The following is a 13,423-nucleotide window of genomic DNA, read 5'->3' on the forward strand; positions in this document are numbered from 1 at the left end:
CCCTATAACTTGGAGCATCTTGTCTGAACCCTAGTCAGGAACATGAGCTTTCCTACATCATCAGCCCCCGAACATCCTGAGTCACAGAACTCTGACCAATGTTAGGGAATTGCTTCCCTCCGGAAAGATTTGCTAATACCGGATATAGCTCCCCTTAGCCCGCGCCAGTGCTCACCTGGGGCAGGTGGCAGCTGGGGGAGCAGTCTCAAAGAGCCCTTAGTCTCTTTCTGGAGCCCAGCTTTGTTCTTTCTTATCAGAAAGGCAAAACGTCACAGCCCCTCCAGGGGCAAGTTTCTGCCCAGTGCAGTCAGCAGGGACATTAATAAACTTCCACTCCCACCTGTTTATCAGGCCTGGAGAGCACCAGGAATATTAACCTGGGATCTTTGTGGAACTGTAAACACGGTGGAGCCCTAATACCCCCCATCCCCGTACTTGTGGACCTGCCAGGCAAACCCCATCACCCCAAGTGCATCAGACCACTGCGGGGGTGGGGGGGGACCATGGAGTTGTGAAATGCCGCACCGCTGATCTTGGTCTACATCGTCATGGGGGGTACAGTAAGAATTGGACAGACAGGGTAAGTGACAGGGTCCCTTAACAGCTTCCAGAGAAGAAGGGAGTGGAATGGGAAAATAATAATACGATTAAGATTAACAATAGCACTGTTAATAATAACAGCAATGATAATAGTATTATTTCCTATTTATCATACCTGTGTTGTGAGACTGTAAATCTTGAGATAGATTAGCCTCTGAGTGATAGGGTGGGGACTAGGCGTCAGGAAGCAGTTGATGGTGAAAAAATATGAATTGAAAAAGTTGGGGAATTTCCTGGCCGTCCAATGGTTAGGACTCAGTGCTTTGACTGTGGTGGTGGGTTCGATTCCTGGTCGGGGAATTAAGCAAGCTGAGCAGCGCTGCCCAAAAGAGAGACAGACAGACAGAAAAAAAGAAAGAGAAAAATGATTGAGGGCAGTGGAGACCTGGGCACTGATCCCAGTAATTCCCTGGATGAGCAGCAGAGGGCGCCCTACAGGGAACTTTGAGATGCACAGCTTCAAGGGGGCCTCATGGGACAGTGAGACGTGCACAGACTCCAGTCTCTAAAGGAAAATTACCTGACCTTTGTGGGCCTCAGTGTCTTCATCTGCAAAATGTACATCACAGCTCCTGCCTTTATAAATCTGAGAACGAAAACCAGGCTGAACCAAATCAGCAACCACACACACACACACACACACACACACACACACACACAAAAGCAAGGGGAGAGATAGGTCCTTCCATCACATGCACCCTGGAACCCAGCCACATCTAAAGCCAGGTCAAATTATGTCCTGAATAAAAAAATAAAGGGGACTCAGGAGACAAAGATACATAAGACAGGAGCCCCAGACCTGGTGGACCAGTCAATATTTACCCCAATTCACGTTTTGTCCATCACTATGTACATTTGTGGGGGGGGGGGGGCGGGGGGGCAGGTTGGGGATTTGGAGTCTACAGTTAAAAACAGAAATAGACCCACAGACATAGAAAACAAACTTATGGTTAGCAGGACTTCCCTGGTGGCACAATGGTTAAGAATTCACCTGCCAATGCAGGGGTCACAGATTCAACCCCTGGGCCAGGAAGATCCCACATGCCACAGAGCAACTAAGCCTGTGTGCCACAGCTACTGAACCATGTGCTGCAACTACTGAAGCCCATGTGCCCAGAGCCCATGCTCTGCAACAAGAGAAGCCACTGCAATGAGAAGCCTGTACACCACAACAAAGAGTAGCCCCTACTCGTCGCAACTAGAGAAAGCCTGCACAGAGCAACAAAGAGCCAACACAGCCATAAATAAAATAAATAAATAAGTTAAAAAAAAAAACTTATGGTTACCAAAGGGGAGGAGGGGAGGGATTAATTAGGAGTCTGGGATTAATACATACACACTGCTATATACGAAATAGATAACCAACAAGGACCTACTGTATAGCACAGGGAACTATACTCAATATTTTGTAATAACCTGTAAAGGAAAAGAATCTGAAAAAGAATATGTAAATCTGAATCACTTTGCCATACACCTGAAAGTAACACAACATTGTAAATCACCTGTACTTCAATTATAAACAGACAAACAGATGCTCTAGAGACAGGAAGATGAGATTCAAATCTCATCTCCAATCACATGCTGGATCTGCTCTCTAGAAAATGGGGTCATGAAATATCTGCATGTGGTAATAGTCTATTATAAGTTGATAAAAATTTAACTTTTATCACATAAATAAATGCTACGATTTCGCCCCCAACACTTTACGTTCTTCATGTGACAATTTGTGTCTTTTTATCTTATGTGGCCATTCACAAATGGTGGGTAGTTATAGCTGTCCTTAATACTTTTGTCCTTTAGCTTTCAGACTAAGATGAAGAGTGACTTACATACCACCATTGGTCCTGCTGCAGTATTCTGTATTTGTCTCTACATCTGCCTTTACAGTGAGTTTTACCCTCCCATACGCTTTCATGTTGGTCTTTAATATCCTTTCATTTCAACCTGAGGAACTCTCTCAAGCATTCCTTAGCATTATTGCCAAGTGGAATAAGCCAGTCGCCGAAAGACAAATGCTTCATGATTCCACGTATATGAAGCATCTAAAATAGTCAGATTCATAGAAGCAGAGAATGGAGCAGTGGTTGCCGGAGGCTTGGAGGAGAGGAAATGGGAACTGTGGTTCAATGGATATAAAGTTTTGGTTATGCAAGACGAATGAGTTCTAGCGATTTGCTGTACAATACAGTGCCTGTAATTACCAATACTATGCACAGGTGAAGTTTGGGAGGTGATGGATATTTTTCTTATTTTGATTGTGGTCATAATTTCACAGATATGTGCATGTGTCCAAACTCATCAAATTGTGTACATTAAATATGACCCATTTTTCATATATGAATTATATCTCAATAAGCTGTTTTTTTAAAGAAAGAAAAAAGAGAAAGAAAGAAGAAAGAAAGAAAGAAAAAGAAAGAAAGAAAGAAAGAAAGAAAGAAAGAAAGAAAGAAAGAAAGAAAGAAAGAAAAAGAAAGAAAGAAAGAAGAAATAAAGAAAGAAAAATGAGATATCTCTGAACCTCATCACTGGTAAACAGAAAGGGATCATTACTACCGACCTCAAAGGGTGGTCATAAGGTTTAAGGGATCTGTTGTAGGTAAATAATCTAGGACAGTAGTTAATTGACAGTAAATGCTCACACTAACATGCTTCAACCATAACTGGACTACATCTGGCTAATCATACAAGTCTCATAATCTGTCCCCTGATTCCAATAGCTGTTGGGTTTAGGAGGACCAGGAATTGGAGAATCATTACCGCCATCTGGTGGCCACACACCTGAATTTCTGCCTCTGCAAATTTCCGCAGGAGGGTGGTCTCAAATAGGCAAGAATGCCCGCGGCTCATCTTCTTTTGGTGAGCTTGCTCCACACTAGATGGGAGGTTGTTAAAAAGCAGCATTCCAGGAACCTCTGCAGAGAGAGAGAGGAGGGCTTTTCGTGGGCCCCACACAGGAAATTTTGTAACAGAACCTTACTGCACACTGATAGAAACCTATTTCCTGCCTTCGAAAACAATTTGCTTTTCCAACCACAGAATAAACAGTAGTCGTGTAAATCAGGCATCTCCGGGCACACACGTACAAGGCGCTCAGAGCATGTGAAAAGCAAGAGAAACAGACGCATGCGTTAACCTTAAGCAAAAGAGGCCCTGCCCAAAGCAAAAGCCTCGACAAGAAAAAGATTGATGCGCGATGCAAGATCCAGAGCAGTCTTGCACTTTGAGTTAGGCAGAGAGTTTGGGACAGCCTTCTTCTATTTATTCAAGTATTCTTTCATGGAAACCCGTACTGAGCCGCTTTTTGGACCACCTTCACAAGGGAAATCTGCAGTGGCAGAAGTTCAGATGGTGGCCACCAGATGGCAGTAATGAAGTCTTTTTTGTTTTGTTTAGTTTTGTTTTGTTTTTTGAAGCAGTTGCTGGGGTCAGGTGCTGGCGATCCAGGTGAAAACCTAGAAGAGCAAGGGGCCTGCTCTTCCTCTGTTCCAGCTCCTATCATGAAATTCTGGAAGGAATTGCCTAAGGACCACCCCACTAAGCAGTGAGCCATCAGGGGTCAGGTCTTAATTTCAGCCCCAGGTGCAGTGAATGTGTTCACTCTTTTGTTAATCACATGAAGGAACGAGAATCTTCCTCCCTCAACTCACTTCGGGTTCTTTCACACTCTTCTGCCTTTAAATCCAACTCGGGCCACTCCAGAACTAATCCCCGGCAGGAATAATATGCCAGAGTGATGAAAAGTAATGACTGTCTGATACCTGCCCGGGAGTGCTTTGGTCCCTGGTATGAAAACAGATTCCAAAGGATGGGATGCAGGGAGGCAGCCAGGAAATGGAGCAGGTCTTGCCTCTCCAAGTTGTCTGTTGGGTTGTCCGTTGCCCTCTCTGGACTGCAGTGTCTCTCTCAAAAATGGGTAAGTGAGGGACTTCCTAGGTGGCACAGTGGTTAAGATTCCACCTGCCAATGCAGGGGACATGGGTTTTATCCCTGCTCCAGGAAGATCCCACATGCCACAGAGCAACTAAGCCTGTGTGCCACAACTACTGAACCTGTGCTCTAGAGCCCATGAGCCACAACTATTGAGCCCATGTGCTGCAACTACTGAAGCCCACACGCCTAGAGCCTGTGCTCCACAACAAGAAAAGCCACCGCAATGAGGAGCCCGTGCACCACAATGAAGAGTAGCCCCCGCTCTCTGCAACTAGAGAAAGCCCGTGTGCAGCAACAAAGACCCAAAGCAGCCAATAAACAAATAAATAAATAAATTTATTTTTAAAAAATGGGTAAGTGAGCACCCTCTCCAGAGACAGCCTAGCTCTGATGAGAGCATGTCTGAGGCTCTTCCTCTGTACACACATACAATCTCCTACCCTCGGGATGGCTGAAGTGAATCTACACCTGCCCAGCACTACTGGTACCAGAAGAGGGACAAGTCTGGTAAGGATGTCCTTGTGGCCACGACCCACTTGGAGTACATACTGCAGGTTAGGACTCAGGGGGTGATTCCAACTCTGTGGGGGACCCTGGAAACATAGCTGTGCCTTCAGCATCATGGACACCAGGATGATGGTGAATGGGATATGTTTCTTTCCAGGGAATGCAGAATATAACCACTGATGTGGCTTGCTTTCTTTGCATGTGACAGGTGTGGAATTGCCTATGAAGAGGACAAGGACAGAATGTGGGGACCGCATGGAACCTGAATGCTCTAGACTGGATTGCATCCCCTCTAAATTCGTATGTTGAAGCCCTAACTCCCCAATGTTGACTTATTCAGAAAGAGTGCTTTTGGGCTTCCTAGGTGGCGCACTGGTTGAGAATTTGCCTGCCATTGCAGGGGACATGGGTTCGATCCCTGCTCCAGGAAGATCCCATATGCCACAGAGCAACTAAGCCCGTGCACCGCAACTACTGAGCACATGTGCTGCAACTACTGAAGCCCATGCACCTAGAGCCCGTGCTCCACAACAAGAGAAGCCACGGCAATGAGGAGCCCGCACACCACAATGAAGAGCAGCCCCCACTCACTGCAACTAAAAAAAGAAAGCCCGTGCACAGCAAAAATGACCCAACACAGCCAATAAAAAATAAATAAGTAAAATAAATAAATAAATTTCAAAAAAAAATAGAAAGAGTGCTTTTTCCAAGATAATTGAGATCCAATACATTCATGAGGGTGGAGTCCTAAGATTGGTGGCCTTATAAGAGGAAGAGAGAGAGCGATCTCTCTCTGCCCCCCACCCCCTGCCACATGCATGCTATGAGGAAACACCTTGTGAAGACACAGCAAGAAGGCAGTTATCTGCAAACCAAGAAGCGAGCTCTCACCAGGAACCAAATCCGTTGACACTGAGGTCTTGGACTTCCCAGCTTCCAGAATTGTGAGAAATAAATGTCTTCATTCAAATCACCTGGTTGATGGTATTTTGTTACAGAAGCTGAGCTGACTCAGACAATTTCCCAATTAGCCACAGGATTATTCAAATCAGTCCATTGAATGCTCCCACAGGAACCAGGGGTCAATAGTGGGCACAGGTGTGGCCTCCAGCAGGAGTGGCAGGATGACAACATGTCAGAGCAGGAGAAAGGGAGGTGAGGCCAGCTGAGGGCATCATGAAGTGTCAGGTGTGACATGTGCAGGGGGAATGATGGAGGAGGTGAAAAGAGTCCTCCTCCCCTGATTTACCCCCTTGGCAATTTGGCCTCTTCACTGACCCTGGGCCCACAGCAGGGTCCTATAGCTGAGAATCTTCCTTCTTGTCCCCTCAGAGTCCAGGCCATGTCCAGTTGATCACTAGTGCCCAAACCAAGCTGCTGACAGAGCCTGCTGCCCTGCTGCCCGAGCCTGTGTTTCCATCTTCAGGGTCTCTATCAGATGCTTGTAGATTATCTGTCTCTCCCCAGGAAGAGGAACATCAGGGCATCAGTGGAGTTGGCTGTGTCTCCTCTTTGCTTCCAGCCTCAACACAGACCAGATGCCCACTCTGTGTTTGTTGAGTGAAGGAGTGAGTGAATGAATGGGTGAATGGCTGCTTCCAACACTTATCTAAGTCCCTTACTCATCTTTTATGCCCCAGACTCCAACACAGAACGGCCACCACTCTGTTACCAAAACAAACTTGAATCTGCTTGCCTGATGCACAGCAAAGCCAATCTACTGATACCAGCTTGTAGGGAAGGAAAGCACAGCATTTATTGCAGGGCACCAAGCAGGAAGAACAGGCAGCTCGTGCTCAGACGACCTGAACTCCCTGCCCCAATGGCTTTCAGAGAAGGATTTTTAAAGACAAAGTGAGGGAGAGGGTCCCAGGGTGCCTGATCAGCTTGTGGACATTCTTCTGATTGGTGATGATGTAACAGGATGGTATTTTGAGAGTCAGCATCATTGACCTGGTTCCAACTGCTTTGGGATCTATATACTAGTGGTCAGCATGCAGTTAACTTCTTCCACATGGTGGAAGTACCTGCAAAGCAGCTCAAGGGTATTGCTCAGAATGTTACCTATAGCCTTTGAGGAGGAAGTAAGTGTCCTTAACTTTGTTTTATGGCTAAACTATCATTATTTTGTTTTGCCTGACTGTTTTCCTTTATGCATTTTCTCACTTCTCTGATTAAATTTGCTCTCTGGAAGTTGGGGAAGGCTTTGCAGGCTAAAACTTTTTTTTTTTTACAAACAAGAGGCAGGGAACATGGCGTGGTCTGTCCCTGGGAAGGCCCTACAGGGTCTTACTCAATTTCAACTCCAAACCTGGAAGAACTGACTGCCTCTAGGGTCTAAACCAGGGCTTCTCAAGCCCAGCACTGTTGACCTTGGGGCTGGATGATTTTTTGTTGGGGGAGGGGGTGGATTATAGCATGTTTAGAAGTTTCCCTGGCCACTACCCACCAGATGCCAGATTAACCCAATACCTAAATGTCTGCTGGGGGTGGGGTAGGGGTAAGAACCACCGGTCTGGACGACAGTGTGACCCTCTCTGGCCAGCGCAGCAAGACTCAGACGTCTAGACACCTACCGCCACCCCCCAATGCCTCGGAAGTCTGCAGAGGCCCCTGCTGCATCCCTGACAAAGCAAGACTGGCCTCCAACAAGGTCCAGAGGCCTGAGGTGCAGGACCCACATCTCTGGTCTGGGCTGAAGTGCCATAGGGACATGTCCGAGATGCGGGGCAGGACAGGGGTCTCCTTGTCTGCTCCTCTCTGGGCAGGTCTCCGGGGTCTCTGGACCGAGGGGTGTCCGAAAACTCTGTGCGCAGGGGGGACGAGCGCCCTCCCTGAAGTTCCTCTTCTGTGGACAGCCGAGTCTCGGGCTCCTCCCCAGCTTCCCGTGGGTCTCCCCGCAGCCCTGCCTCCCTCTCGCCTTCCCCTTCCCTTTTCACACCCAGGACGCCCAGAAACCCTCCATCTCGGAGATGCTGCGGCTGCTGCTGCCTCTGCTGTGGGCAGGTGAGTGGGCGGCGGGGGGGGGGGGGGGGGGGCGGGGCGGGGCGGGGGCGGGGCTCATCCTGGTTCCCCCGCAGGGTCCCGGGCTCAGGATGCGAGAAAGTGGCTGGACATGCAGCGGTCCGTGACGGTGCAGGAGGGCCTGTGTGTCCGCGTGCCCTGCTCCTTCTCCTATCCCTGGGACTACTGGAGTTCCTCCCCTGTTCACCGCTACTGGTTCCGGGAAGGGGCCAGGGAGTTCCTGGACGCCCCCGTGGCCACAAGCAACCCAGATGGTGAAGTTCAGGAAGAGACTCAGGGCCGATTTCATCTCCTTGGGGGCACCCACGACTACAAAGACTGCTCCCTGGACATCAGAGACGCCAGGAGGAGGGACAACGGCTCATACTTTTTTCGGGTGGATGGAGAAAGGACGGGATATAGTTACAAATCTGAACAGCTTTCCTTGCATGTGACGGGTAAGGAGCGGGGTCTGGGAGAGGCCAGAGGGAGTGATATGGGGGTCCCAGGGCGGCACTGGGATGGGGAGCCCCTCCTGGGAGGGAGTCGGGGTAAAGCAGGTGGGGGCTCAGAGGCAGGAGCTGGACCAAAGCCTGAGGCTTCTCTCAGGGCCGACCCTCCACCTCTCCTCCTGAGCCCCCATCTCCCCCTCTCCCCACCAGCCCTCACCCACACACCCCACATCCTCCTCCCGGGGATCCTGGTGTCCGGCCAGCCCTGGAACCTGACCTGCTCTGTGCCCTGGGCCTGTGAGCGGGGAACACCCCCCATCTTCTCCTGGATGTCAGCTGCCCTCACCTCCCTGGGCCCCAGGACCCGCCTCTCCTCAGTGCTCACCGTCACCCCTCGGCCCCAGGACCACGGCACCAACCTCACCTGTCAGGTGACGTTCCCCACGAGTGGGGTAACTGTGGAAAAGACCGTCCAGCTCAATGTCACCTGTGAGTGAGGGGTGAGGTCGCCGGGGGCCTGAGGGTGGGGGGCAGGTAGGCCAGGCTGGGGGTGCTTGGTGTTCTTACCCTGGAGGAGGTCTGAGGAGGGGGCCTAGTAGGACAGAAGCCCTGTCCCTTCTGCGTCTCTGTGGCTTCTGGGTGTGTTTGGGAGGGGGCAGAATGGCTTCACTTATCTCACCCCAGTCCTCCCACTGAAGAAGGCAATTCTGTCTCCCAGACCCGGGTGCTCCACAGAACCCAGCAAGCAGTGTCTTGGGAGAAAACAGCACAGGCAGGAGGGAGCCCCTTTCCAGGCTGTCCGGAGCAGGGCCTCTTCCAGCTCAGGGCCGAGCTGCTTCCCTGCCTCATGCAGGACCCACCTTGGTGACCAGAGACCCCCTTGTGGGTGAACCCAGTGGTGTCCCCCTGTCCTCAGCCTCCATGGCCACTGTGCCCAGCAGTCCCCACTGGCCCCTCACTCCCCTCCAACTTGTCCACTCCCTCCTGGGCTCCCCAGGAGCAGGGCAACATCCACACAGCAGAGCCCACCTCTCTAAGCCCCTTATCACCCACAACCTGACTCCTCCAGCTCTGCTTTTTATTTTCTCCCAATAGTTTGTTATTTGCATATATTTGGACAGACCCTATATTCACATGGTCAAAAATTCAACATGCTCAGCAGAGTCTGTCCTCAGATGCCCCATTGCCTCGAGGGAAGTTACCTGTGTCCATACGCTACCCTGAGCCTTGGCTTGCTCACCTAAAGAGTCTCAGGCATCCTTTTCTTTTCCTTTTTAATTTTATTGACATGTAGTTGTTTTCTGATGTTGTGTTTAAGGTCGATTATACAGAAATGCGGCTCAGTTATACATATACATAATCTTTTCATACTCTTTTCCATTATGGTTTGTCACAGGATATTGAATTTAGTTCTCTGGGCTCCACAGTAGGACCCTGTTGTTAATCCATCCTATATATAATAGGTTGCCTCTGCTAATCCCAAACTCTGAATCCTTCTCTCGCCCACTCCTCCTCCCTCTTGGCAACCACAAGTCTGTTCTCTGTGTCTGTGAGTCTGTTTTAGCTGCATAGATATGATCATTTGTGTCATAGTTTAGATTCCACATGGAAGTGATATCACATGGTATTTGTCTTTCTTTCTTACTTCACTTAGTATGATCATCTCTAGGTCCACCCATGTTGCTGCAAATGGCATTATTTCATCCTTTTGAATGGCCGAGTAATATTCCATTGTATATATATGTACCACATCCTCTTGATCCGTTCATCTGTGGATGGACATTTAGGTTGCTTCCCTCTCTTGGCTACTGTAAATAGTGCTGCTATGAACATAAGGGTGCATGTGTCTTTTTGAATTAGAGTTTTGTCTGGGTATATGCCCAGGAGTGGGATTGCTGGATCACATGGTAACTCAATTTTTAGATTTTTGAGGAACCTCCATACTGTTCTCCATAGTGGCTGCACCAACTTACGTTCCCACCAACAGTGCAGGAGGCGTCCCTTTCCTCCACACCCTCTCCAGCACTTATTATTTCTAGACTTTTAAATAATGGCCATTCTGACTGGTGTGAGGTGGTACCTCATTGTTGTTTTGACTTGCATTTCTCTAGTAATTGGCGATGAGGAGCATCTCTTTGTGTGCCTCTTGGCCATCAGTGTGTCTTCTTTGAAGAAATGCCCATTTAGGTCTTCTGTCGGGCGTCCTTTGATATCAGTGGTACAGACATCTCCATTCTTCTCCATGACTGTGGAATAGTCCATTGCATGGATAGATTTGGAATATGTACACATCTTCTACCAATGGACAACCATTGCCTTAAGTTTATTCCACCAACAGTAACACTGCAATCAACAATCTCGTACCTCCTTTCATGTGTGTGTCTGTCTGTCTTTCTGTGGGATAAAGCACTAAAAGCAAACTAGCTGAATCATCTGTTCTGCTTAATTTTGAGGAATATGACCAAGGCATTCTCCGCGCGTGACAGTTTACATCCCCATCAGCTAGGGTTGAAAGCGTGTGTTTTCACCAACCCTGTATGGGGTGATATATTTCCATCTTTGCCAGTACCGGATGAAACGGGCGTCTCCATGTGGCATTTTTTTTAACTGATATGTATTATTTTTTATTGAGGATAAATCAGATAAAATAAAATTCACCATTTCGCCATATTAAAATACACAGCAGTTGGCCTTGAGAACATTCGTGATGTTGTACAACCATCACCACTACCTAATTCCATCCATCTGACGTTTTCATCACCCTACAGCGAAGCCTGGTACCCATTAAACTGTCACTCCCTCCACTCCCCTCCCCAGCCCCCGGCAACCACTGATCTGCTTTCTGTGTCTAGGGATAGTTCCTACAAGTGGACTGTTACAAAACTGGGGCCTTTTCTGTCTGGCTTCTTTCACTTAACTAAACATTTTCAAGAATCGTCCACAGAGCATGTGTCAGTGTCAATTCCTTTTTGCCTGAATAATATTCCATTGCATGGGTGTGCCAGCTCCCCTCCAACCATTTAGCAGTGGATGGACGGTTGGGAGGTTCCACTTTCTGGCTATTACAATGCTGCTATGAACATCGCCACACTGTCCCCTTTTCTTTGATCATCGATTTCGGTTTTCTTCGGCATATACCTAGGAGTGAAATTTGGGGGTCAAATGGTAGTTTCTAATTTTGAATTTCTGAGGAAATGCCAGATGTGTCCACACTGGCAGCACCAGGTTACGTTCCCACAAGCAATGGATGAGGCTTCCAGTTTCTCCACATCCCCGTCAACATTGTTATTTTAAAAAACAAAGAAATTGCACCTGCTAGTGGGTGTGAAGAAATATCGCATTATGGTTTCATTTACATTTATGGAGCGAGTATTGACGTCGTTCATTTTTTTCATGCACTCATTGGTCATTTGGAGAATTCTTTTATTCCTTTGTCCATTTTAAAAACTGTGTTGTCTGTTTGTTTGTGGTTGAATTGTCAGAGCCTTCATACAGGCTGACTACCACACACATACCAAATCTCTGATTTGCAAACATTATCTCCCATTAAATGGGTTGGTTTTCACTTTCTCAGTCGATTGGGGAGCCGAATTTTTCACTTTCAAGAAGTCCAACTTACCCATTTTTTTCCTCTGTTCAACTACTGGAAGTTAAGGGCATGGGGTGGCGTGCGGCCTGCGCACAGGGGAGGAAAGCCTGGAAGACCAATATCCAGAGTCCTCCTGGAAGCCGAAGGACACAGGCTGGAGGTCCAGCAGGTGAATCCGTCCTCACCCCACTTTCCTACAGGGCAGCCAGGGCGCGTGGCAGGGGTGCTTCTGGTGGCCATCTGGGAAGCGGCTGTCAAGATCCTGCTCCTCCTTCTCTGCCTCATGGTCCTCCTGTGAGCACTGCCCTGGGGAGGGGGGAGGGGGGAGGGTGGGAGGGCAGGGCGCAGGTGGCTGCATCCTTGAAGCAGCCCTGGAGGGGCTGGGGGCGGGGCCAGCAGGAGGCTGACTGGAAGGGGGATTGGGGTGGGGGTCGGGGGCAGTGAGGATTCCATGGGGCAGGGGCTCTGCACTGCCCGATGTGAGGGCTGGAGGTACCAGCTGTGCTCTAGAGGGTCTGTGCAGCCAGACCTGCCCCCTCCCACCTCACTCACCCCCTCAGCCCTGGAACAAGGAACAGCATGGGTGAGTCTGCTGCCTGCTGCACCCCGATCTGACAGACTGAAAGAGCCTGGTCTCTTCTCTCAGAGTGAGGTCCTCTAAGAGGAAGGCAGCCAAGCCGGCAGGCACCCTGTCACATGCAAATGCCAGGCTGGCAGAGGGCCAGTCAGATGCAACCACCATTCCAGGTTAACCCCTCAGGTGAGTGATGCCAGCGTCTCACTATCCAACATCCCACTGCACACCTCCCCCAGGATGGCCCCCAGGATTGCTCCACTCAGCGTGGCCAACGTTGAGCTGCCATCTTCCTCCCCAGACCCACTTCTCTGCCGGGTTCCCTGTCACGCTGATGACAAAGCAGCCCCCATCTCTAAGGTCAGAAGGAGGGGCAGGGTTCCCCCCTTTTACCCTCTCTTCCCTTCTCCCAGATCCCACAAATCACTAAGTGCTGTCCATCCTTCCTCCGAAGCACAGCTCATCTTCATGTCCGTCTCCTCCCCATCCTGACCCCAGTCGTTCCAGCAGCCTCATCTCTCCCCTGGGTCTCTGAACCCACCCACCTCGTGCCTCCATCTCACTGGGAAACACAGGCCTCCACTGTTTGCAGAGACAGTTATCACCCACTTGCTGTATAGTAGGAACAGCTCTGTTTCCCCTCCACGGCCAGAGACCGAGGCATACACACCCCAGGCTGCATTTGAAGCCCTGGCGGGCTCTGCCCTGCTGGACTCTCCACGCAGATCCCCCCTCTCCCTGCATCTCCCAGCGTCTCCACACCCAGCC

General features: G+C 49.4%; 1 protein-coding gene across 1 annotated transcript; it reads left to right on the forward strand.

The window, feature by feature from the left end:
• Positions 1 to 7,988: 7,988 nt before the first annotated feature.
• On the forward strand, positions 7,989 to 12,379 carry LOC130838756 (myeloid cell surface antigen CD33-like). The gene is made up of 4 exons (XM_057712256.1): positions 7,989 to 8,043; positions 8,118 to 8,498; positions 8,703 to 8,981; positions 12,282 to 12,379. The coding sequence occupies exons 1-4, from the start codon at positions 8,010 to 8,012 to the stop codon at positions 12,377 to 12,379; spliced, it is 792 nt and encodes a 263-aa protein (XP_057568239.1). The 5' UTR covers positions 7,989 to 8,009.
• Positions 12,380 to 13,423: the final 1,044 nt, after the last annotated feature.

Source organism: Hippopotamus amphibius, chromosome 16 (assembly GCF_030028045.1).
Source record: "Hippopotamus amphibius kiboko isolate mHipAmp2 chromosome 16, mHipAmp2.hap2, whole genome shotgun sequence".
In the NCBI taxonomy this organism is placed as follows: domain Eukaryota; kingdom Metazoa; phylum Chordata; class Mammalia; order Artiodactyla; family Hippopotamidae; genus Hippopotamus; species Hippopotamus amphibius.

Excerpts from the sequence above, each read along its gene's own strand:
- LOC130838756 (XM_057712256.1), top strand. The coding sequence starts at position 8,010 with ATGCTGCGGCTGCTGCTGCCTCTGCTGTGGGCAG. Across the intron at positions 8,499-8,702 it reads GCTTTCCTTGCATGTGACGG|CCCTCACCCACACACCCCAC; the intron begins GTAAGGAGCGGG and ends TCTCCCCACCAG. Across the intron at positions 8,982-12,281 it reads CGTCCAGCTCAATGTCACCT|GGCAGCCAGGGCGCGTGGCA; the intron begins GTGAGTGAGGGG and ends ACTTTCCTACAG.